The sequence below is a fragment of the Geotrypetes seraphini genome, chromosome 2 (assembly GCF_902459505.1).
Source record: "Geotrypetes seraphini chromosome 2, aGeoSer1.1, whole genome shotgun sequence".
Classification (NCBI taxonomy): domain Eukaryota; kingdom Metazoa; phylum Chordata; class Amphibia; order Gymnophiona; family Dermophiidae; genus Geotrypetes; species Geotrypetes seraphini.
In genome coordinates this window covers 304724100-304751248 of record NC_047085.1, presented here as the reverse complement: position 1 = coordinate 304751248, position 27149 = coordinate 304724100, and the positions used below count along the sequence as shown (strand labels likewise).

General features: G+C 43.2%; 1 protein-coding gene across 1 annotated transcript; it reads right to left on the bottom strand.

Moving 5' to 3' along the window:
- Positions 1 to 9461: 9461 nt before the first annotated feature.
- Positions 9462 to 11570, bottom strand: LOC117353704 (histone H1.0). Its single transcript, XM_033929926.1, has one exon. The coding sequence runs from the start codon at positions 11221 to 11223 to the stop codon at positions 10627 to 10629; it is 597 nt and encodes a 198-aa protein (XP_033785817.1). The 5' UTR covers positions 11224 to 11570; the 3' UTR covers positions 9462 to 10626.
- Between the last annotated feature and the right edge of the window lie 15579 nt (positions 11571 to 27149).

Below are 27149 nucleotides of genomic sequence, written 5' to 3'. Positions count from 1 at the left end.
GCCGGATGAATGGGGATATGAGTGTAGGCTTCCTTGAGTTCCAGAGAGCATAACCAGTCATTCTGCTCGAGAAGGGGATAAAGGAATGCCAGGTACAACATTTGAAACTTTTCTATGACTAGAAATTTGTTGAGAGCCCTGAGATCCAAAATGGGTCGCAGATCACCCGTCTTCTTCGGAACAAGGAAGTAATGGGAGTAAAAAACCCTGTTTTGCTGCTCCAAGGGAACCGGTTCGATGCCATCGAGACGAAGCAGAGCTTGAGCTTCCTGAAGAAGAAGGGCAGTCTGTGATGGATTGGAAGGATACTCTCTTGGAGGAAGCTCTGGTGGAACCTGAGTGAAATGAAGAGACTATCCTTCTCTGAGGATGGTAAGCACCCAGAGGTCGAAGGTGATTGACATCCATCGGTCGTAAAAATGATGGAGACGACCTCCTATGGGGGGAAATGAGACAGAGTCAGAACGGTGGAGGTTATGCTCTGTTTGAAACAGTCAAAAAGGCTGAGAAGCCTTAGGTGCAGCAGAAGGTTGGGATTTTTGCTGCTTCTGAGGTTGCTGTTTCTTAAGAGGAGGGCGAGTGTAAGGAGCCGGCTTTGGAGCATAACGCCGTTGATAAATAAGAGTAGGGCATGCAGGCTTGGCAGGAGCTGGCTTTGGCTTAGGTCTTACAATTGAAACAAAAGATTTTTCATGGTCAGACAATTTCTTAGTGGCTGCCTCGATAAATTCATCAAATAGGTCATTGCCCTTATAAGGAATGTTAGCTAAGTGGTCTTGAAGATTAGGGTCCATGTCAATGGTACGAAGCCAGGCAAGACGATGCATAGCCACAGAGCAAGCAGCTGCTCTAGCAGACAACTCGAATGCATCATAAGATGACTGGAGGAGATGCAACTGGAGTTGAGACAAAGAAGCAATAACCTCTTGAAATTCAAAGTGCATTTGAGTATCCAGATAATGCAAGAACTTCGGCAATAAAGAAATAAGAAATTCAAAATAAGTGATGAATTGAAAATTATAATTGAGGACTTTAGAGGACATCATAGCATTTTGATAGATGCGACGTCCGAATTTGTCCATAATTTTCCCTTCCCTTCCAGGAGGAACGGTGGCATAAACCTTGGAAGGATGGACTCGACAAGGAGGGATTGATGAGATAACTGTGAGTTGTCAAATCCTTTGCGATGCACAGTTTTATATCTAGAGTCCAATTTGCCTGGAACAGCTGGTATGGAAAAAGGTGTTTCCATGCATCGACCAAAAGTCTGATTCAAAAGCTTATGAAGTTGAAGCTTAAGAGACTTTGCCGGAGGTTGAGGAAGATGCATGACTTCTAGATACTCCTTAGAGTATTTTGAGCCAGTATCTAATTGAAGATCCAAGTCCACAGCCATCTGACGAAGGAAAGACGAGAAAGATAGCTGATCTGCCAATGCTTTGCTTCGAGAAGGACTCGAGGACATCGAGGCAGCCTGAGTCGAAGATGAAGCTTCGGCATCAAAGGAACCTGGTGACTTGGACGAGGCAATCGAAACCGGAATATCCTCGAGGTCCGGCATCGGAGACCTCGAACGAGGAGTCGGTGGTCTGTCGAGGTTGGAGTAGATCAAGGCTTAGAGGAAGATGGTCTGTCTTGAGAAGAAGAACTATGCCTGGAAGGATGCCTCGATGAAGGCCTCAAACGTTGGTGAGAACTGTGTCTGGAACCAGATCTCGAGGATCGAGGAGACTTTGCCTCAGAGACGAGAGCAGCCGATGCCATCGGATGAATAGGACTAGATGTTGTAGATCGAAACCCCAGAGGCTTGGTGGAGGAACCTTGATGCACTCCCAAAGACTCTGCTCCTTGTATAGAGTGTGAGGATTCCCGTCAAGGCACTCGCAAAGAATCTGCTCCTTGCTTCACGTGCTTGGATGCCAGACCAGACACTCGCAGAGACTCTGCTCCCTGCAAAGAGTGTGTAAGTTCAGACTGGGGCAAAGGAAGCGGCTCGACCTCGCGGGAGTCTGCTGAATGCCTAGGCTGGATAAGAGGAAGCAGTTTGGGTCCTATGTTAGCAAGGAACTGAATAAACTGCTTCTCTAACATGGTCTGGAAAGAAGCCGGCAAGGATGGATCCGTGTCTGAAACCGGACCACCTGCTTTGGTTGTAGGTACCTTCGAGGTAGTGTGAGTGTGCTTCGACCTGGGAGTCTTAGACACTTTAACCACCACCAGTGGAACCAACTGCTGAGCTATCTGACCTGAGGAAACAGGGGAAGATACAGCAGAGGACGTCGAAGCAAGAGCCGCTGCAAACGACGAAGGTCTGATGAGGCTCAAGGTGGAAGCAGTAGGCGTAGAAGGGGCCTCAGCAGGAGTCGAGACTGAAGACGCCTTTGAAGTCGAGGGATCAGTAGAAGACTCCATCTCGAAGAGCTTGTCCACCAAAATACAACGACGCTTGAAAGCACGAGGCTGAAGTGTTTGGCAAGGCAGGCACGACCTAGGATGATGTTTCGACCCAAGGCACTTGAGGCAGCATCCGTGAGGGTCCTTAAGAGAGATCGCGCACTGACACTTGCTACACTTCTTGAAGCCTGTGGCAGGCCGGGACATAGAAGGAAAAATAGCCGCCGCAAGATCGAAGCCTTCGGGCTGCGGCCAAGTGGCCTGTCCCGAAAAACGAATGGAAGAAGAAAAAAAATTTTTTTTTTTTACTAAAAATAAAAGAAATAAAATAAGAACAGCGATTCGTGAGAAACAAATACAAACTGCGGTTCAGAGAAGGCACAAAGGAACGAAGTTAAATGCAGAGAGTCAAAGACAGACTTCTCGGCTCCACAGAAAACTGAGAACTGAGGAGACACGCCCTGTGCTGGGTGGGAAGGCACTTGCGCATGCGCAGTGCGGGCTACTCGAAACTTCGATTTTCTTCAAGCAAGTCTGCTTGTGAGGCGTCCGCATCCGGGCTCCGTCGATGACATCACCCATATGTGAGAATACCTGCCTGCTTGTCCTGGGATAAAAATTTTATCTGCCAATCTCCCAGTATTGGAAGCTCAATCTCCCAGTCTTGGAAGATGCTCCTCCAATTTCTCTTTTAGAGCCCTCCTCTATTAACATTTTAATTCATTCTCTGGTCACCACACTTCTCGATTATTGTAATGCCCTATATCAAGGCATAAAGCAAAAAGAGCTTCAAAAGTTGCAGATAATACAAATACCGCTGTTAAACTTTTGACAAAAGCTACAAAATTTGATCATGTAACTCCACTTTTATATGTTGCACATTGGCTGCCAATCTCACATCGATTGACATATAAAATTCTTCTTCTTACATTCAAATCCATGCAAGAACATTCTCCAGCATTCATAGATAGATTACTACTTCCAGATAACCCTTCACGAGTACTTCGTTCTGGTCAACAAAATCTTCTTGTTCCTTCAGAATGCCACCTCACCTATGACACTACTTGTAACTCCATATTCACTGTAGCAGCTCCTACTTTATGAAATGCTCTTCCCATCTATCTCCGTCATGAAACCTCTTTAGTTAGATTCAAATCATACCTCAAAACTTTTCTTTTACTATAATATCATTCCCCCCCACACACTTTTTTACAAAACTACTGCAATTTTTAGCACCAGCCACAGTAGTAATAGCTTTTATGCTCATGAGCGTCAGAGCTGTTACCACTATGGCCGACGCTAAAAATACTCTACCGTTTTGTAAAAGGGGAGGGAGGGTGTTAAGCTTAGAATTAATTTTTTTAAATTCATTTTCCCTAATAATTCACCTTTGTTTAATTTTCTATTATGATAATGTATTTCTTTCCTTTAATTCCATTTGGGTTTTCCATACCTTCACTTGTCAGTCTTTGTCTTGTCACACCAAATTGTTTTTAATCTAAAATATTTTTAAATTGTAAACCACTCTGATATCTGGTGTGCGGTATATCACGATCTAAATAAACCTGGGGGGGGGGGGGCAAAGTCTGTGCCCTAGACCTCTCTACGGCTCCTGCCTCCCCTACCTACTTCCTCCCTGCCACTCTCATTTTAAACCTTCGGGCAGTGGCAACAAGTGAGCCTGCTGCCATCAGCCTGCCCTGGAAGTCTTCATTTTGCAGCAACTGGACGCTGTAGAATGAAGACTTCAGAGGCAGGCCAATGGCAGCAGGCTCACTCATTGCTGCTGCCTGAAAATTTAAGATGAGAGCAGCTGGGGAGGAGGTAGGTAGGGGTGGCAAGAGAGTCATCTCCTCTGACCGACCGTCAATCTTTGGGGGACCATGCACCTGTGGTCATCCCCGTTCTGACACCCATGCCTACATTTACCCCCTCTTCTATTAAACTACGCTAGCAGTTTTTAGCGCAGAGAGCCATGCTGAATGGCCTGCGCTGCTCCCGATGCTCATAGGAACTCAATGAGTGTTGGGAGCAGCATGAGCCATTCAGCACAGCTCTCTGCGCTAGAAACTGCTATCACAGTTTCGTAGAAGAGGGGGTTAGTATGCGATCCTGGCAAAACTAACACAGAACACTTTAGTACATCCCATGTTAGATCATTTTTCTGCAGTAGGTGTACATCAGCGCCTAGTGCAGCTAAGTGAAAGGGCCCCTTAGATTGTAAGACCACTAGGAAAAGGAAAAATACCCACTTTGGAAAAAGTAGTGAGCTAAATGCATACATTAATATTAATCAACTTGTAGTTTAAGTAGCTGAACAGGACGTACGTTGATAGGGCTAGTCTCAGTTAGGGCGTGACAATTCTTATGTTCTCTTTCCATCATTTTTCTCTGTATGTCTTATTATGTATTGTCTTTGTTTTCATTTTGTGAATTTTAATATGTCTATTCCCTAAATTTTATTGTTGTAAAACATGTGGAGGAGCATAATAAAAAAAAAAAGTCTAAGTCCCCTTTTGGCCTAGGGCTCCGTCGATGACATTAGCCATATGTGAGAATAGGCTGCCAGCTTGTCCTGGGATAAATATTGTATCTTGCAACCTGACCGGGGAGAATTCAGGCTAATACAATAAGGATAGCCATACTAGGTAAGGCAAATGGTTCATCTAGCCCAGTATCTTGATTCCAAAAGTGGCCAATCCAGGTCACAAGTACCTGGCAGGATTCCAGAACCAGGGAATTGAACTTGTTGCTGTTTTCTTGGTACTCTGTAACTTTATTCAAAAGAATAGCGACCAAGATGATAAAGGGGATGGAACTCCTCTCATATGAGAAAAGACTAAAAAGATTAGGGCTCTTCAGCTTGGAAAAGAGACAGCTGAGGGGGGATATGATTGAAGTCTACAAAATCCTGAGTGGAGTAGAACGGGTACAAGTGGATCGATTTTTCACTCTGTCAAAAATTACAAAGACTAGGGGACACTCAATGAAGTTACAGGGAAATACTTTTAAAACCAATAGGAGGAAATATTTTTTTCACTTAGAGAATAGTTAAGCTCTGGACCGCATTACAAGAAGTTGTGGTAAGAGCAGATAGCGTAGCTGGTTTTCCTGAAGGAAAAGTCCATAATTACATTACATTACGGACTTCTATTCCGCCTATACCTTGCAGTTCAAGGTGGATTACAAAAGAGCTAACTGGACATTTCCAGTGAAGTTACAACAGTTTTGGGGTTTTTTTGGTTACAAGGGAGGAGAGGTAGCTGGATTAATTCCGGAAGAACTTGCAAATTGGATATTAAATTGACTGTACGTTACTGTGTGATATAACAAATAGATTATAGTTAGAGTACAAATAAGATTACGTTACATTTCAGGGATCTGAATACTTGGTTGGTGTTTTGGGGAGGAAGAAATTATTTAAGTGGAGGTTTTGGGGGAGAATTTATCTAGGAGGAGGGGGAAGGGTTGGGTTAAGATATCTGGATAAATTTTTTAAAAAGTAGGGTTTTGATTTCTTTTCGAAAAGTTTTGAAGTCGCCTGTTGCCGTCAACAGGTTGGAGATGGAGTGGTTAAGTTTTGCTGCTTGTGTCGCCAGAAGGTTATCAAACATCTTTTTGCGCTGAGTGCCCTTGAATCTGTTACTGGCAAAAACAGGGGGAAGCCACTGCTTGTCCTGGATTGGTAGCATGGAATATTGCTATCCTTGGGTTTGGCTAGGTACTAGTGACCTGGATTGGCCACTGTGAGAATGGGCTACTAGGCTTGATGGACCATTGGTCTGACCCAGTAAGGCTATTCTTATGTTTTATGTTATTTTATTATTTCTTTTTAATTAATTTATGTATTACTTTGGCAATACATGCAAAAAATCTCAGGCCATTACAGTTCTCCATCTGAGATTTGTTTTCTCATTTGATTACCTTTTAGTATTAGTCTTCTGTGCAACCACCTTAGTTATAGAAATTGTTCCTTTTAAAAAAACACACAAAAGTATGGGTGAACCAAGAACTTTCTTGCACCACAAGTGTAGATTTCAACCTGAATGTGAAAGGATTACTTTCCTTCATGATGAAAGTACTGGAATGGCATAAAGCACAACTTTATTTTCCTTCTACATACATGTGTAAGAACTGGTTCTGATTTTACTAGTTGCTTGCTTTCAGTGTGTTTCTAGTACAACTTTGTCCCATGAAGCACTGAGTTTACTTACTTTTAAAAGCCACTTGCTGTGAAAATTGAGAATATAAGTTACTTGGCAACAAACTTTCCAGCCTGTTCTGATTTTGAACTGTTTTAACATAATTTCCTCAGTATTTTGGTAGAATGCACACCGTCTCAGAACATGCTTGCAAATCAGATGTAGAAACAGCTCAAATAGATTTCAGATGTTTAATGTTTCCACACCATGTTCATAATAAATTATGTCTAAAATGTTTAAATGACTAAGTCAAGAGATAAATCCTATTTTACAAGGTAGGAGTTATAAGTAATATATTTCTGAATATGTTTAGGCGGTCATAGATTTTGCATCCTTCACCATTTTACCAAATAATCAGGATTCCCTGATGGCCAACTGATTGAAACTTTCACTCATTCACTGCACCATCACTGCTCCTCACATGTCCCATCTCAATAAACCACCTGAACTACAGACCATGGAACCCAAACTGTAGTCTATTGTATTGCAGCACATCGTAAGCATCAAGATATATGGAGCTAATAGTCTGCATTTCCTTTCTAATCTTGCTATTGAATGGCCCTAGAACTGCTTTTCCTGTCTTTGCATTTGTTTAAAGGGACAGAGGCCAATGCAGAAGGCTACTATGAGCTTAACTGTGATTACCATGGGTTAGACATGCATGTTACTGCCCTAACAATGGGGCAAGGGACTGAACTCAGAAAACATTGGGCGGACACAGCATTAAAATGGATGGCAATCAGGAGCAGCATAGGATTGGTTGAGAGGATTTCATGCCCTTTTGGAATAGAAGAGGTAACAGTACTGTGTGCATGGCAAACAAAAAAGAATGTTGCAGTACACACAGCTGTAGCTTGTCCTGTGCATACATATTAGCCTTCCAAAAATTTAAACTTGCAATTACATGCCAACAGCTGCAGATGAGTGCTAGCATTTTCATTCTCTTCAGACATGCACACAATATGCTTGTTATATAATTGTCTGTGGAGGTCAATGCAGAAAGCCATGCCCATATGGCTAAACATGTGGCTTCTACAGTGAGCTTAAAACTGCCATGCAGTAAGCTAATTCTATGTAAATTTTATGCATGTAGAAGTTGCACACTAATTGGGGGATGCCTGCCAGACATATGCACAGGCTTTCCCTGCTTATTCTGCAAATTCAGTGCTAAGTGTAGGTTACTGTATATAGATTTGTATATCTTCTACTATAGGGCAAGTACTAAAACAACAGCCCAAAAGAGATTATTTAAAAGGTAAGCAATTCTTATAAATTCAGTATAGAAGAGCTTCCCAAATTGTAGGTCAGGTCCCAAATGGGCTCACAAAACTCACATTTGGGGGTAACCACTTGGGCTCTCCATAGATGTGTCATTATTCTGCATCTCCAAGGGGTCACACAGTTTTATTTGGCTGCAATCATAGGGTCGCACTGTACTAAGTAATAGAGTGCTGCATTAGGAAGAGCTGATAAGTAACTATCAATTGAAAATACTGAAATTGTCTGTTTACATTATTTTTGCACTTACTGTACTTTAAACAAAACATAATGAGCAGTAAGCGCAAAGGCTATACACTGTTGGGAACTGTTACCACACTGAAATATTCTATACTATTGTTTAGTGCAGAAGGAGCCTACCATATAAAAGAATGCAGGCACATACAGTACTTTTCTTTATGGGAGTAGAGGAGTAGCCTAATATTTTCAAAAGGCTAGAAACTGGAAAGCTGAGGTGCAAATTCTATAGAAGCACCTTAGCCTTGAGCAAATCATTTAACCCAAGGTAATGGCAAACCACTCCTATTATCATGCCAAGAAAACCACAGGGGCTCACAAGGAATCTCTGACCAAAGAGCACATCTGGATTTGGACTTTTCTTTATAGAACACTGGTGTAAATCCAAGCACCAACAAGGGGCTGCTGAAATGTTCTCAGCCCAACCAAAGTTGGGGCAGTCTCCATTAAGGTCCAGTGATTTTCCACTTTTTTAATTGTCAAAAAAATACAGAATTAAAAAAATAATCGCTGGACTATCCACTCCCCCCCCCCCTTTTTTTTTTTTTTTTAAAAAATTAAGCCTTGCTAGAGGTTTCTCTACTATGGCCTGGAGAGCTAAATGCTCCAACACTCATAAAATTCCTATGAGCATCAGAACATTTAGCACCCCCAGACCATGGTGGAAACCATTACCAAGGCTTAGTAAAAGAGGACCTAAGTGTATAGCCCTCAATGGAGACTGCCTCAACTTTGTTGGTTGGGCTTAGAAGTTTTTAGTGGCCCCTAGTAAGTGCAACAGGTACCAACATTACTAACAGTAATCAGGACTCCCATATAACATACAATGTACAATCTTTGTCCCCACCCATGCTTTGCCTCCTTTTCAATTACACTGTACAAGCAGGTATTTGTAGAAGAATACATGTGCACATACACACTAGCATTCTAAATATTTATGCACATAATGCATACATAAATGTTAACTCCCCCCCCCCACACACACACACACAGTTGTAGAATTGCTCCCTTAATGCTTCCAGTGTACCTAGTAATGGCCATGACAAAACATGGTTAAGTCCCATACCCTAAATGCAATGTACAGTACTTGCCCGTTCTCCTCCCTCATGCAGTTATCAGTGGTGTTTTGTTTTTTAAATCATGGACCCTCAATAACTTAAGTGCGCTTAAGCATGCTCCTTAGTTCTACTTCTGGAGTCTTTAAAAGGTAAAGTTCCATTTTAAGTTTCCGTTTTTGAACAGAAATAGTTGCATATTTTTTTAAACAAAACTTCATGAGGCTCATTTTATATGACCTTTAAAATATATCATTTTGTACAATACAAATAAGAGAAAAATGATATACAAATATTTAATGTGTCCATCAACTTTTTATTCAAACTAATTACAAATGATTTATTTTTGCATGTTCTAGTTACATTAAAATGAACAATTTTTTTATTATAAATTAGACATGATCTTGTAGCAATAGCTTCTATTCCATGAGTATTGTAACTGAAAAATAAAACATTTGATCAAAAACAAAGCTATTTTAAAATGATCCAGTGCCAACCACTTCTTGATGCATGCATGACCTGACAGTTATTTTGCTTTGAGACCAAAACTGGACAGCACACAAAGCTGACAAATGTCTTTAGCAATGCAAGCCTGCCCTGTGCACATCAATTCTCTCATAATATTATTCTGTTATGGTAAAAATCTGAAGCATGATAAGCAGTTGCTTAACTTTGTATAAAAATTGTAATCAAAATAATTTTTACACTTCCCATTTCTGAAATTGATGGTTCCAAGGTAGTAGGGGTGTGACAGTTGTTTCCCCATCCCACCCTCCCTGAAGTTGAAGTCTACTGCAGACAGGTACAAAGTCCCCTTTATGTTATGCAAAAACAGACTTACAAATACCAGAATGCAGCCAGTTAAAGGATAGATGTTCTTCTACACCTAATGACCCAGAGCCACTTAAAACCTCAATTCCTACCTTCCCTATCATCCTCCTCCCCCTCCCCCCCTGAAAAAATCCAGCCCGTAATTTCTACTATAAAATACATATTAGAACACAAGCTATGTGTGTTATCTGGAAAAAAAAACTAAAGAGATAAGCAACATAATAAAACTCAAGTGTAAAGTCCAAACTTTGCATGCATTTCTTTCCAAAGACCCCAATTGTCCAGAAGCACCAACCCTCCCATGTAACCTGTACAAGTCAAACTCACCTCACTTGTTTTTCCCATGGTGAATTATTCCCAAAGATAGCAAAAATTACTTTTATGAACAGAGTACAAAATTAACCAAACATAGAATAAGCGACATAAAAAGTTTAAAATTAAAGAGAACACTAGTTTTTATACACATTTATATAAATTTTAGTCCTCAGCTACCAGAGGGAAATAGGTCTGTCTTATAAAGCTGGAATACAAAGAAAATAAAAGATTAAATAAAAGCTACTGTATTTACAGAAATTTTTACTGGAAGTTCATTCAAGTGTCCATAATGTCCCTTTTTTTTAAAAAGTCATTCACTTCTTCTTAGCCGCTTTCTTTGGAGTGGATTTCGCTTTGGGTTTGGAGGTCTTGCCTTTCTTGGCTTTCGATGCTTTCACCGGCTTCGCTTTGACAGCCTTGGGCTTCTTCGCCTTTTTAGGAGTGGGCGCCTTCTTCTTCTTCTCGGCCGCCTTCTTCACTTTCTTCTCGGCCACTTTGGGCTTCTTCGCCTTGGCCGGGGACTTGGCCGCCTTCTTGGGCTTGGCCGCCTTCTTGGGAGCCGCCACGGCCTTCTTCGCCTCCTTCTTCGCCTTCTTGACGGGTCTCTTGGGCTCATCCCCCTTGGCGAGCCGGAAGGAGCCCGAGGCCCCCACCCCCTTCGTCTGCTTCAAGGTGCCGGTGGTCACCAGCCTCTTGATGGCCAGCTTGATCTGGGAGTCGGCGTTCTCGCCAACTTTGTAGTGGCTCTTGATGTACTTCTGGATGGACTGGCGCGAGGAGCCCGAGCGACTCTTCTCCGCCTGCACCGCCGCCACGATCATGTCCGAGTACTTGGGGTGGTCCGTGGCTTTCTTGCTCGCCTTGGCCCGCTTGGGCTTGGCGGCGGGCGGCGCGGCTGCATTCTCGGCCATGGCTCACAGCTGCGCTCCGAGAGGATGGCCGCAGTCAAGGGAGGAGTTGCACCTGCACCGCCGAGGCCGCGAGCTCGATCGGACCCTCCTCAAGGCTTGGGGAGGGGGGTATCAGCTTTTGGGGGTTTTCCTCCCTCCACCTGCTACCTTCTTCCCGTGCAAAGTATCCGTCCCTCTCGCGCAGCGCCCGCTCACCGCCTCGCGCCGCAGAGTCCTTTCGCTGCTATTTATAATTGCACTTGTAGCAGTTGTTTTAATAGTCGCCCGCCGCTGCTTTGCTCCCGGCCGAGGCGCGCGCCGCTCTCGTGCTCCCTCCCTCTCTCTCGCGCTCTCTCCAGGCGGCTGCAGCCGGGGCCTTTGTAGCTCGAGAGCGGACCGCATTGAGGACAGGGCGTGCTGGCTGCTTGCGAAGGGGCAGAAATGGCGCCGCTCCGCAGCCATCTGTGTTTCTTGGCGGCGGCAAAGAGGCGATTTCCCCCCCTGCGCCCGGCCCGACTGCTCCCGGAGCGCCGCCCCTCGGCAGCCCGGTCCCCGGGGCCTCCATCCCCGCCGGTCACGGGTCCCGCCGCCCCTTCTCGCCTTCTCCAGGCGCCCAAAAGGCAGCCGGGTTCTGGCGGCCCCTGCCCCATTTGGCCCTTTCGGGCCTCCGAGCGGCGCCCGTCGGTGGCCCCCGGGGGTTGAGGGTCGGGCAGGAGGAAGAGGCATCCTTGGCCGACCGGAGGCACCCCGGGTGGGGTCTCTAAAGTCCCTTCTGCCCCGGCTGGAGCCCCGAAAAGCGACCTCAACTAACACAGGGAGCTGGGAGCTGAGTCTCTCACTCAGGGACGGTCCCGGGCGGATTGCAGGGAGTGACCCCCCTTGGAGCCCCCCCAACCATTTCGGGGACCCCCTCTAGGGTCTTCACTCCCTCTGCGCCCCGATATTGCCCTTCCCTGAAGGCTTTTGGCAAAGTCTTTGCAAAACTTTCCTGTCTTCGTTGGAAGTTTTCTTGGCATTGATCCTTTGTACTGTTAGATCAAGTTATAGGGTTAGGCCTTTCTTTCCCCCCCTCGCCCCCTCGAATCAAGAATTGATCACAATGGGGGTGTATTGCTAAACGGGGGGAGATGAAAATATAAAGAAATGCACTTTTTTAATACTAAACAAACAACTGCAAAGCATCATAACAGAACTCTCTTTGTGCATGGCAGTTCACATGTTGTTTATTGCTCTTTAGACTTTGGGGGGAGGTCCGCCCCCCACCCTCAGCTTTTCTATTTTACCTTTCTATTTTGTAATGGAACGATTTCCCTGTTTTTTTAGACTCGCATGAGATTTATTGTTCATTTTAAAGGTTTCTTTGCTGCGTTTGCCTCGCAGTTTATTTCTGCTTATGCAGAGTGCAAGTTGGTCAATTTCACTTTGCGAAAACAGCTGTTGTCCTATTTTATGTACCTTAACGGGACTTTTTACATCTCATCACTACATTTTGGGGGGTGGACGGAACTCTGAAGATAGATGGGTGCAACGGAAAGGGGTGAGGGCCACTGAAATAATCCTTAGGGATTTAATTGCTTTGCAAAGAGGATTAAAGCTGCCATCGCCATCTTGGTGAAGGGAGTTCCTTTTTTTCCTCCCCCCCCCCCCCACATTACATACAAAATAATAAAATAACTTTAAAAAAAAAACATTTTCAAAATAAACTCGGGCTCTTCATTTGTAACGTAAGATCTGCAGGCACGGGAAGGAGGTGGAAATCCAAGAGTGTCCAATTTTAAGCTGCACTTTATAGCAACCAAAACAAGCCCAGGGATCTTATAGCACAGCCACTAAATCAAATCATCTGCAGTTTGCAAAGGACGTGCCAAAACGACCTTGACCACAAATTCAGATTAAGTACTGGGAAAATTAATTGCTCATTGCTATAACTAATAGTAAAACGATATAAAAAGCCAAGTCTTATTTTATTCATTGCCTAGGGTCTGTGACTTGCACCAGCTACTTGCAACATGCAGGAGCTGTTCTTTCCGTGTGATCATTCCTACTTTTTGAAAATCATTATGAGCCTTATTTGCAGCTTCTGGGTCTCTATCCTCTTACATTTTTTTAGACTTTTCGTTTCAAAATACTGTAGTCTTGTAAAAGAAGGTTGTATACTTAGCAGCAACAGTGGAATGAAACAGTTCATATTCTAAACAGACGGTTCCATAGCCAAGCCACACCCAGTCACACATAAAGTTGTATGTAGATCTTTCTTTTTATAGAATGATGTTGGGTCAGGAAGGAAGTTTGTATTTATAAGTTTTAGCATAATATTATTATTTAAAGGTGTGTATCATTATAAAAGTACTGCAATTGAAAAACACTTGATGTATTTTAATAGGACAAGATAATTTGGCTGCACGGTGTCTTGCATTTAGATTGGGAGTCCAATGTGATCTAAGGTCATAAAGAGTTAGAAAATACATTCAGACACTTGTTGAGTGTATTGTCACTCATTGGATTGTGCACTCTATGACTGCTTCTGATAGAAAGAACAATGTTATTTAAAGTGCAATACTTGTTTAAGGTAACTAGAGTCAATAGCAGAGTTACAGCTAAAACTCGGAAGCTTCTTAGCACTTAGCTGCTAACCACGCCTTCTGTTATGCAGCACATACATTTCCCAGGAGATGAAGCTCCCAGAGCAAAACATGCCCATCACATTCAAATGTTCAGTGTTGTTTATATATCTCCATACCTGTCGTCAAATCTTACAGCCAATGGTTTGCTCTTTGGCATGCATAGTGATGTCAAATGGTAGGGTTGCTCCAGTATTACAAAATAATGCTATTAGGTGTGTGATTTTAGGTTTTAACTGACAAACGATAATAAAACATCCCCAAAGCAAAAAATATAAAATAGGTGTTTATTGGATAAACAGTGGAAAACCTCCACTTTTATACTCCTTGCCTTTTTTGACTGCTCCACTCTGTTCTTTTCTGCTTTTTCCACAATTACAACTTCTGAGCTGCATAAATGTGTGCATCTGATTCCACCGGAAAAAGGAAATTTGCAAAGATGTCTGCAAGGCAAACTCACTAATAAACACAGATATTTTTTTTTGTACTCTCAACTCCTAATTAGATGGAAAATAAATACCTAAAGTTACAATTTACAGACACATAAGAATTGAAACCATAGTCATTATACAAGTGTGATGTGCCCATGTGAGAACAATCTTTTAAGCCATTTAACGATCATTGTTTGAGGATCTGAAGGTGTTAAAACAGTGTGATAAGGTGGAGGGCCTCCAAGCATGTTCATTGACACAATGATGTCGCACACATGGTTGACATTCACGCTTGCTCAGAGGCTCTCAGACATGGCTCCAAGCTCAGGGAAGACAGATGAGCTCATGTGGGGGCAGAGAGGAGGAGAGGTGCCTGCTCCGGCAGTGACATTCACATTGTGGCAAGTCCAGTGCATCTCCTGACTTGCCATGGTTTAAACATAAAATAAATCCTGTTGTAAAGGTGAGAAAAGCTCACCAGGAAGGTCTCCCCGGTTCAAGGCAGTTTGGGCTAACTATCCAGATACAGGTCTTTCAAGTCCCAGTCCCTGGCAGTAGAGAATGACACGGGGAAAAATTTTGTCCCCCGTCTCCGCCCCATCCCCACAGCTCAGTCCCCATCTCCGCCACATCCCCGCAAGCTCAGTCCCCATTTCTGTCCCGTCCCCGCAAGCTCGGTCGCCACCCCGTCCCCGCAAACCATCTGATCCCATCTACACAAGCCTCAAATAGTTATGATTTTATATTGAACTAATTTTAGTAAAGTATAAAAAGAAACAATAGTCTGTACAATTGTCATTTTATAAACACAAATAATACAGAGCAAAGATCAACAAAACCCATCTCCTGTCCCCTTCACTTATATCCCCTCCACTATCAAGAAAACTGAATAAGCCAAATTATTACAGAATGCTACACAGAAATATCATGCTAACAGAATACCATAGTCACATGACAGAAATAGTGTTTGGGGAGTGCAACTAGGGCAACTGCCCCCTAGTCAGAGAGAGCCCTAAGCCAGCTGGAAGCTAAAGAAATACAGCTTGGGCTTTGCAGTCCCCAGTAATGTCTTACACCAGCTCTAGCAGGATACATATTTCATATCTGATATATTCTAATCACAAAACAGAAAATAAAATTATTTTTTTCTACCTTTTGTTGTCTTGTCATTTTATTCTTCAAATCATGTTGGTCTCAAGCGCTGGTGTCTTTTCTTTTGCCTTCTAACTCATTTGCCAGGGTCTCCTGACCATTTGGCATTTCTTCTTTCTCCATGCTCACCACCCAGCTTCTATCTTTATGTATGTATTGTTCCACATGTTCAGCATCTCCCTTCTTTATGTCTCCTATATGTCCCTTTCTAGTATTTCCCCCTGTGCACCATCTTTCCCTCCCTTGTGTCCCAAGTTCATGCCTCCTCCCTTCCTTCTGTGTCCCTCCCCCCACCTTTCAACCTTTGTCCCAAATTCATGCTCCTCCCATGTCCCAATTTGCTCCTTCCCCCCTCCCCCCCCATTTTCTTTCTTTGTCCCACGTTATCCCTTCGCTCCCTTGTTCAGGGCAATCCAGCTGGTCATGCCCCCCTCCACCGAAGCCAGATCAGCACTGGCAGCTCCCCTCATGCATGCAGCCGCCCGAGGGTCCAGCAGGCACCCTCCTTCCCTATTGCCCGCAAGTCCGGCAGTCCCCCACCCTCACACCAGGCCCCCCTCCACCGAAGCTGACTGGAGCGCTTCCTTCCAATGTCAGAGTTGATGTCAGAGGGAAGCCTTTCTGGTCAGCCACGGATCCCAGCAGTTACCTCGACCGTCGGACACTGTCTTTCTTTCAGCTGCTGACCCGGTTCTGAGTCATTCTCTACCTGGCAGAATAGGTTTGTCCATTCTAAAGGAAAAGCTAATAAAAGCCAGCAAATAAATCCTTTAAACCAGTGTTTTTTAACCTTTTCAAGCTAAGTACCCCTAAACCTAACAAATACCTACCAAGTACCCCCGCCCCAGACCTGCCCAAACTCCGCCCCTGTCTCCACCCCCATAATAATAATACTAATTGTAATGCAATTTCTTCCATCCATTTTTCATATACACACAATATAATCTTATTAATACATAATTGTAACCACAAAATTTAAAAAACACAAAGCACACTGTATGCAGAGAAAATGTTAATTACCGTATTTTTCGCTCCATAAGACGCACTTTTTTTCCACCCACAAGTGGGTGGAAATGTCGATGCGTCTTATGCATGCAAAGATATAAATTTTTAACACCCCCTCCCTGGTCGGACCTTTTAAAAACACCCCCTAACCTTTTTTAACCCTCGTCCCTTTTTAAAACACTCCCCACCCAGTCCTATCCCTCTTCAAATCTCCCCCATTGCCTGGTGGTCCAGCGGTGCATCGGCCGGCAGGTGTGAGCCCTCCACCCACCTGCCTGGGCCTGCGCTGCCTCTTCCCGTCCTGTTCCGTACCTCCTTAAGCCTGTCCCATTGCCTGGTGGTCCAGCGGTGTCAGCGCCGCTCTCTGAATGGTGTTTTCAGCGTTGGCCAGCAAGCGCGAGCTTTCCGCCTGCCTGCCTAGGCCAGTGCTGCCTCTGATAGGTGCCTTCAGTTCAAGCAGTGATTAGCTGGCCCGGACTTACTCTCCGATGACAGAATTGACATCGTGGGACGGCGTGGGGGCCAGCCGCGGTCAATCGCTGCACGCGCCTGGCCCTTCCTGGAGTTGCGGCAGCAGCAGGGGGTAATTAAATGGAGTAGGTGGGTGGCGGGCAGACAGTGGTCAGCAGTCAGCCTGCGTACCCCCAACAGGCGGTCTGCATACCCCCTTAAGGAAACAAGCTTATTTCCCTGATAGCAATCTGAAGCTTGGCAAAAGGGGGAGCCAGAGGGAGCTTTGGCCCATGTTGATCCCACCTAAAGGAGGACACAGAGGGAGCTTTGGCCCATGTTGATCCCACCTAGCTTTGGGTGAGGCTCTCACCAATATAAACCAGAGCTTTAGGCAGGTGAAGGAGGTAAAAGGGAACAAGCCAGACAGAAGGAGCAGGCACTACCATGTAGTAGAACCCAGCCTAAACAGAGTCCTGATGTGGAAATGGAGCTGGAGGAACCTGTCCAGTTGATAAACAGAACATAAGAACGTAAAAATAGTCTTACTGGGTCAGACCAATGGTCCATCAAGCCCAGTAGCCCATTCTCACGGTGGCCAAGACCCAAGGTGTAGCAATATTCCATGCTACCAATACAGGGCAAGCTGTGGCTTCTCCCATGTCTTTCTCAATAACAGACTATGGACTTTTCCTCCAGGAACTTATCCAAATCTTTCTTAAAACTAGCTATGCTATCCGCTGTTGCCACATCCTCTGGCAATGCATTCTAGAGCTTACCTATTCTCTGAGTGAAAAAAAATTTCCTCCTATTAGTTTTGAAAGTATTTCCCTGTAACTTCATCGCGTGTCCCCTAGTCTTTGTAATGTTTGGTTTTTTTTATTTATAAATTTATTATTATTTATAAATTTAATAATTACAATATCAAATGATACAAAGAAAAAAAGGTTTCTTACACAAAATTTTAACAATATTTATACTTTTCTTACTTAATAGGGAGATAAATCTTAATCTTCTGTGACAGAAATAACTATATAATATTGTAATCACAGCTATAGTCTCTTGTTAATAATATTACTTTCTTTAATTTATTTTAAATATTATTGTGAAGTGCTCAGACCAAGTAACCCAAAATATAGTGAAGTCACTACAATGAGGTTAACAAGGGGACCATCATCGCCTTCACCTGTCCCCTGCCCTCCCTACGTGACCACGAACTAATACAGATCAGCTAAATGTACTTATCTGAATAGGGGGGTAGTTGGTTTCGTTAATTCGTTAAGGGCATTGCCTTTTCAAGAGCAAAGAATTTGGGCGAGCAGTTAAAACATAATTTGCATAACCAAAGATCGGTGTCTAAGCCTTCCCATAAGCCCTGCGGCAAATGCAGGGTCTGCCGTAATGTATTGGAGGCTACTTTTGTGGAAATACCGTGCACTGGGGGACGTCATTTCATTTTGAATACAGGGACCAATTGTGAATCCAGAGGGGTGATTTATTATATACAGTGCCCATGCAGAAAAATATACATAGGGCAAACGATCCGAATGATCAAAACTCGGATCATAGAACACTTAAGTAACATCAGGACAAATCGAATCTCCGCCCCTCTGGTTTCCCATTGGCTGGAGCAGTCACACTCATTAGAAGATCTGAAGTACACGGTATTGATCCAAACACACAATACTGAGGGTGACATATCCAAAGCACTAATACAAAAAGAGCAACGCTTCATATATAATTGGCAGACCCTGGCGCCAAAGGGTTTAAATTTAGACATAGATTGGCTAGCCATTTAGTGAATTCAATTGAATTCAGTGTTTATTTCCGGTCGCTGGTTGGGCTGGATCTTCCGGTTACTCCCCCTTATAAAATTCACAAGCTGAGCAGATAGATTCAGTTGGCCCGTTTGCTTTGAGTGAGCCTGTTCTCAGTGAGCCTTCACCAGGTAATATAGGAATTTTAAGAGCTTTAAAAAAAGATTAAGCTAATATACTGGGATTTCCCTGATAGTACTCAGCACTTATAAGTATAATCTAATTTAATTTTTTCACACTATGTTTTAAAAGGTTTGAGTTATGATTTTTTATCGTGGTTTGATTTTTCCGCAGTGTACCTCCCTGATGAAGAGGTGAAACTCGAGTCGGGGGGGGGACGGGATTGGAAGAATGAACGAACAGTTCTAGGATTTTAACGGAGCACATAAATTTTATTGGGATACAGTCACCAATGAGAATTAACGAAACCAACTACCCCCCTATTCAGATAAGTACATTTAGCTGATCTGTATTAGTTCGTGGTCACGTAGGGAGGGCAGGGGACAGGTGAAGGCGATGATGGTCCCCTTGTTAACCTCATTGTAGTGACTTCACTATATTTTGGGTTACTTGGTCTGAGCACTTCACAATAATATTTAAGATAAATTAAAGAAAGTAATATTATTAACAAGAGACTATAGCTGTGATTACAATATTATATAACAATATTTATACAACACAAAAATTCCTTTTCAAGCCCTCAACTATGGGGAGACATGCTCATTTTCAACTAACAAAAATAAAGAAAACTAAGAATTGGTTCTTGATTCACATGAATCTTGGACCATTCCATACTATTTGGGACTCTTACATCCTCCAATTTTCTCAGTAATGAATCATTTTAAAGCAAAAGAAAAAACTCATTTCTGTTCTCGAGCTATTAGAAATTGTTGCAATTGAATAGGATCCCAAAATACATATTCAATGTCTTGTAGTCATCAAGAAAGTAGTTGGGTGGGATGGACGGGGGGACTCTCTTAAACTTAATGAATTTGAGCAAAGATTTATTTTTTCTCTGGATACGGTCGAACCCCACGGATTAAATATCGAGATTGAATGGGGTACGGTATAATTCAGGCAGGACCAATAGAATGTAGGGGGCGGAGACTTGGTTGATAGCGAGGGAGGATTTAAATTCCACACCAAGGACGCCGCCGCCATCTTTTCTCATGAATAAAGTGGAGTCGGATGACAGCGGCGCCCTTGGTGAGTACACCACTGAAGTATGATTATTATTGACCTTAAATTAACTACAGATTGGAGGGAGCGGTTATACAACTGTATGTGACAACTTTCTCTTTTATATACTACAGGGAGACCCTTGATAAAACACATCTTTGTGAAACATGTCGGGTCTGACTCCCTGGGTTTATGCTGAGATAAGTATAAAAAACTTTTAGAGTTTACACTATGACATTCAAAAATTGAAGAGTCTTGGAATATTTATTTCTTAGAGTTTCTTAAAATTCATTTAGAATCAAATAATAAATAAAAAGCAAAAATTAAAAATCAAAATGATTTAAAAAACGTTACAAACCCGACAGCCAATGATGAGGCACCCACATCAAACTTCCCGCTCTTAAAACTGAACATTGCGGCGGAGTGGTGGGGCTGAGGCGTCAGGTTTTGATACAAATGCAATCTAGACATATTTTAGATAGAGATTGTAATTTAACAAGACATTTACATGGAAATTTTAGGTAAAAAGATGCCTCAAATGCTAAGATTCTTTGTAATTTTTGACGGAGCGAAAAATCGATCCACTTGTACCTGTTCTACTCCACTCAGGATTTTGTAGACTTCAATCATATCTCCCCTCAGCCATCTCTTTTTCAAGCTGAAGAGCCCTAACTGTTTTAGTCTTTCCTCATACGAGAGGAGTTCCATCCCCTTTACCATCTTGGTCACTCTTCTTTGAACCTTTTCTAGTGCCACTATATCTTTTTTGAGATGAGACCAGAATTGAATGCAATACTCCAAATGAAGTCGCACCATGGAGCAATACAGGGGCATTATGACATTCTTAGTCTTGTTAACCAGCCCAGGAGGAATACATGGAAATTACTGAGGAACTACCTTTAAAAGGTGAGCAAGTGAAGGCGATGGAAGTTTGCTCACAGGAACAGTATTGGGTTGTTGTTTTTTGTATTTTTGATTTGCAAGGAGTTTTGCCTTAAATCTAAGGAAACTTTAATTTGGAATAAAACTGTGCACAGGACAGAGGGATATGTCTTTGATAACTGACACTTGAAAGCTGGAGAAGTTTTTCTTTTTGTGTTTTCTTTTTCTCTAGAATTGTTTGAATAATTGGTACAGAACTGTTTGACAAACTGCTTGCACAGGTGTGAGAAGGAATCATAAGGCTGTGTGTGAAAGGAGCTGAAAGTTGTGGTTTTCCTATTTCCCTTTCCCAGTGTTTTGCATTTTATAACTAGCTGGGAACTACAAACCTTACCTAATACCATGTTTCCTTTAAAATAAGACCTACTTAATAATAAGCCCTATCCCTGAAAATAAGCCCTAGTCACCAGCAGCAGTGCTTCCCTCCTGTCCCCTGCCCCATCTCTCCCATCTGAACCACGAGACCAAAATAAATACCTTTTAACAAACCGGCAGTGTCGGCAGCAATCTAGACATGCTGTTTCGTCATCAGCAACATGACAGAGGAACCCTGAGTGATAGAAGGCTGTGAAGCAGCTTGTCTAGATTGCTGCCGACACTGCCAGTTTGTTATAAGGTATTTATTTCAGTCTCGATGTTTGGATGGGAGGGAGAGATGGGTCGGCGGAGAGGGAGTTAGAAAGATGCTACATGGGGGGATGGGAGGAAGGGAGGGATAGAAACTGCAAGGGTTCGGCTGCACAAGGGATGGGAGGGAGGGATAGAAGCTGCAAGGGTTCTGCTGCACAAGGGATGGGAGAGAGGGATAGAAGCTGCAAGGGATGGGAGGGAGGGATAGAAACTGCAAGGGTTCTGCTGCACAGGGGATGGTAGGGAAGGATAGAAAGATACTGCACAAAGGGGTGGGTGATAGGGGAGGGAAGATGCACATGTGGGGAGAGAAAGGAAGAATTGGGGTAGAAGAGAAGAAGGGAGAGATGATCATTGTAAATGAAAAAAATAAGGCATCCCTGAAAATAAGACCTAGTGCCTTTTTTGGGCCCAAAATGAATATAAGACAGTGTCTTATTTTCGGGGAAACACGGTAGAACTTTCTGAAGTAACTGTTCAAGACTATTATTTGAATCTTGCTCACTGCAATATTTTCTTCTTTGTTTCTTTTTGAGATAAAACCACTGACCAAACCTAGCTACCCTGTGGAGCAGGGCATGCCATGGCTGCAGGGAAGAAGCTTCAGAGGCTATCTCAATCCATACTACTGCTGCTGTTTTTCTATGCCACATAAAAGTGTGTTTTTTTATGCCATATATTTCACATACTTTATTGCCCTTTTGTGTTTATGCATATGTTTTGTTTTGTGGAAGTGTCTATGTGCCTAACATCTTGTGTAATAAAAGACTATCTGTTTTGAAACCAAACCATCTACCTCTGTCCCTTGTGTGTTATTTTTGGGTTGTTCTTTAAAGCAGTGTGGTTACCATTCTGGGCCAGCACTCCCTATAGGGCTTCTACCATCTAGTGAAGGGCTGCTGCATTGGTCCTAGTGGACCCCCGGAGATGACAGCATACATGTCATGTGTTCTTGAATCTCTGGTGACACACCCGGAATCTCTTTGCCGCAATACATTGAATTAGGGCATAAACTGTGCATGAAGCTCCTCCTTTTGTAGGTTGACACAGATTTCCATAAACACTGAACCAAAAAAAACATACCCCAAAATGTTTTTGTCATATTTTCCACAGAATTCAGCTGATTCTTATGAAATATAGTGCATCATGTCAAAAGTAGCATAGTAGATGATGTTGGATAAATACCTGAATGATCCATCCAGTCTGCCCAACCTGATTCAATTTAAATTTTTTCTTCTTCTTCTTCTTATCTATTTCTGGGCAAGAATCCAAAGCTCTGCCCAGTACTGTGCTTAGGTTCCAATTACTGAAATCTCCATAAAAAGCTCACTCCAGCCCATCTACACCATCCCAACCATTGAAGCCCTCCCCAGCCCATCCTCAACCAAACGGCCATATATGGACACAGACCATGCAAGTCTGCTCAGTACTAGCCTTAGTTCTTCAATATTTACTATTATTTTCTGATTCTTGATCCTCTGTGTTCATCCCATGTTTTTTTTTAACTGTCACCGTTTTCCTCTGTCCTAAATGTAGTTGATGTAAAATGTTGTAAATATATCCCACTACACCATAACACTACCTTATGAAAATGAATTGTGAACTGAATAAAAACACATCCACATGTTGTTCTATTGTCTTTTGATACTTAACTTTTGGAAATCAATATGGGGACAAATTAATTTGATACTGGAATCTTCGATTCCGTTGTCCTATGAGGGACATTGTTGACAACTAAACCTCCATTAGAAAGGTATAAAAGCAGACTCTTTATCATTATGACTGGGATAGTCATGCAAATGGTTACCAAGAACTGGAAAAATTGGGATAGACTTAATTTTTCATTTTGGTGGGAAACTTTATGTTTATGCTATAAATATGAAAAAATGAATTCAGAAATATTGTGCTATAATAAACTATTTAAATTAACATGGGGTCCATTGATTAATTTTGTTAACTTTGATTAGTTGGATTATGCCTTTATTTTTCCTTTTTGATTTGCACATCCAGGAAGGAAGGAAGACGGATAATATATTTTGTAATATTCATTGATCGAATGCAAGTGCTGTTTATGATATTAATTGTATATATAATTTAATGCACCTTGTTTTTGTTCTCGAATTAGGGTGGGAGGGAGGTGGGAGGGAGGGGAGGAAAATATTTTGTAGCAATGTTTGATCGATAGTAAGTGCTGTCTATGAAGTTAATTGTATGTTTATTTTAATGCACTGTTCTCAAATTGAAAATTAATAAAGATTTATAAAAAATAAAAAAAAACACATCCAAAAAGTTTTATAGCTTATCGTGCAGAAAAATGTAAAGTCATAAAGTAATGTTTCAATTAAGCAGATGTTCAAAGTGCACTCTCTTTGCACGAAAGCACACCCTTAGTCTTGGTCACCACTGATCTATGGACTTGTCAATGACGCTGTGCTTCAGCTCAGTCCAAACATAGATAAGATGCAGGAGCGTTATATCAAATCTTAAATAAACATAAACACAAGATGCTGTTTAAGGTCTTCGACATCAGATATTTCTGTCTGGTAGACATGTTTCTGTATCAGCCCCCAGATCCGGTAGTCAAATGGGTTTATGTCTGGTGAATTTGCAAGCCAGAGGTCTAGACCAATGAAGTCTGGGGGGTCTCCTGATGTAGCAGTTCTACGGTGTCCTTTGCCCAGTGTCCTGGGGCATTGTTCTGTTGGAAGATAAAGTAATTTTCCAATATGCAATGGATCAATGGCAACAGCTTCTGCGTCAAGAGGGCATCCTGGTAATATGCACCATTGATCTTAACTCCAGGATTGATGAAGAACAGATCTGTGAGTCCAAGTTTTGAGATTGCAACCCAAGACCGTGACTGGCTGAAGGTTGGGCTGGTCCATAGTAGGCATTTGACATTAACCTCACACTTCAGTGTTGTTGAAGGCATGTACAGGTGATCATTCTGTATGTGTTAATCGGTGGAGCTACTGTAAATATCTTTTCATCTGTAAACCAGATGAAGCTGATGCTGGGCTCCAGGTACTTGGTCAAAAGCTGCTTGCACCATTTCAGGCATGTCATTTTTTGTAAAGTTAACTCTTGGGCACAACACTTTTTAAGAACTTTAATTTCAGATTGTCATGAATTATCCTAACCACAGTTGTTGGGCTTATTCCTGCTTCTCTTGCTATTTGGTGAGTTGTTCGGTGGTGTGTTCCTGGTTCAGTACAAGACTGGTACAATGTCAATATGCTTGTATGTGAATCGTGCGCAGTCGTCCGCTACTTGGCTTACAATCTACAGTGCCCATTGCTCAGATCTTGCTTAGCAGCACTTCGAGGCTGTTTTTGTTCCAACCCTTTTGTGGGAACTCTTTCAACAATCATCGACTGTTGTAACCTTTTAGCAGTACCAAGAACTTTATCAGAATTTGGTCTTTGGTCTTCTGCAGTGAAAACCATTTTGATACAGAGACTGTTTACAAACTATCATCTGCTTCTGCGCAAATCCCATAGCAACAATTTATTTTCACAAGGTACTGTGGTGCAGTGGGAAATATTTACAACATTTTACATCAATTTTAATCAGAACACGATGCACTAAACTTCATAAGAATTTTTCCGAGTTCTGTGGAAGATACGACAAAAAACATTTAGGTGTGTGTGTGTGTATGTTGAGAGACCCTTCATGCTCCTGTCATTGAGCCAGGATGTGGAACACTGAAGAAATTTAAAAACTGAAACTTTCCATCTGTTGGCGTTGGCAGTTGGTGCTATGTGAGGGAAGCTGCTGTAGAGATTCAAGAGTTTGAGACACGTGCACATTGTCTCCTCAGCCCTGTGAGAGACTAGGAAGAATTATATCTATATCAATATCTAAATTAACAGAAGGACTAGTTAAGAATAATATAACAGTGACCAGTCCTGCAAGATACAACAGCTGTGGAAAACAGCTGGGAATTTGGAGAGGGAAAATAAGTTTAATACCAGAGCTAATTCATTTTAACATTATGGCTTCAGTCCTCATAAGTACTCAGAAACTGCAACCAGTACACAGAATGAAGAACGACAAGCATAATGCACCCATTGAAGACCTGCATACTTAACAATTTTTATGGTTCTGCATACATATCCACCACAAGCACTGTGGGTGTAAGTGGGCCTCATTTTCTTAAAAAACTATGGCTTAAGGAATAGATTCCTAAACCACCTGAAAACACTCTAGGTGGGGCCTTAAAAAACCTGGGCCAATCAGTCTCAGGCCCCTTTTAGTGCATCCCGGGATGCACCAGGGAGAGGAAGGCCCACCATTTTGAAGAGGTGGGCCTGCTGGCTGGAGGGAGTAGACATCCCTCCGACCAGCTGTCTAAGTAAGGTAAGGGAGGGGGTAGGGGTCATTGGAGGCATGGAGGGAGAGGTTGTGTGGCGCCAGGAGAGAGTGGGCATCTCTCCCGCTGCCCAGGGGGGGAGGGTGTAGTTTGCGGCAAGAGAGAATGGGCTTCTCTCCCTCTGCTGAGCAGATGTTGGAGAGTGTGTTGTTTGGCAGCGGGAGAGAGTGGGCACCTCTCCCACTGCTGAGAGGGTGTTGGAGGGGTGTTGCTTAGTGGCAGGAGAGATACCCATTCTCTCCCCTGCCAAGCACCCCCCAATACCCCCTCAGCAGCAGGAGAGATATCCACTCTCTCCTACCGCCATGGAACCCCTCCTCCAGTGCCTCCGATGACCCCTGCCCTCCCCCTTACCTTACTTAGATAGCTGACTGGAGGGATGCCTACTCCCTCCGGCCAGCAGGCCTGCCTCTTCAAAATGGAATGAATTGGGGAGGGGAAAGCCCACTATTTTGAAGTGGCAGATGCACTGAGAAGGGGCCTAAGGCTGTTTAAGGCCCCTCCTATGGGTTGGGCCTTAGGTGTCTGGGTCAATCAAAGCCACCATTTTGAAGAGGTGGATGCATTGAGGAGGTGCCTAAGGCTCTGATTGGCCCTGTTTGTTTAAGGCCTCTCCTATGGGTGGGGCCTGAGGCATCCGGGCCAATCGGCGCCACCATTTTGAAGAGACAAATGCACCCGGGAGGGGCCTAAAGCTTTGGCCCAGGTTGTTTAAGGTCTCTCCTATAGGTTGGGCCTGAAACAACCTGGACCAATCAGAGCCTCAGGCCCTCCCCCATGCAGGGTAAGGCCTACCATTTTGAAGAGGCGGGCCTGCTGGAAGGAGTAGGCATCCCTCCGGCCAGACATCTAAGGTAAGGGGGAGAGGGCGGGTGTCGTCGGAGGCACGGGGGGGTTGCTTAATGGCAGGAGAGAGTGGGAATCTCTCCAACTGCCAAGGGGGGCGTTGTTTGTAGCGGGAGAAAATGAGCATCTCTCCCTCTGTCGAGGAGAAGTTGTGGGGTATGTTGCTTTACGGTGGGAGAGCATGGGCATCTCTCCCGCTGCCGGGTGGGTGTTGCTTGGTGGTGGGAGAGAGTGGGCATCTCTTCTGCTGTCGGGTGAAAGGTTGCTTGACTTCGGCATATCGATTTATTGTTGGGGGGGTTGCATTTATTCTGAGCATATGGGCAAATGCAAATTTAGCAAACTTCGCTACTCTCCGCCAACCTCATTTGCACGAGCATTTTTTCGAGAATGACTTGCTTTTTTAAAATCGCTACTATAATGGCTGTGATAGCGACCCACCAGATTTTAACACAAATTTTTGAGAATCTAGGCCACAGTCCTCAAAAAGAGGAGGTGTCTG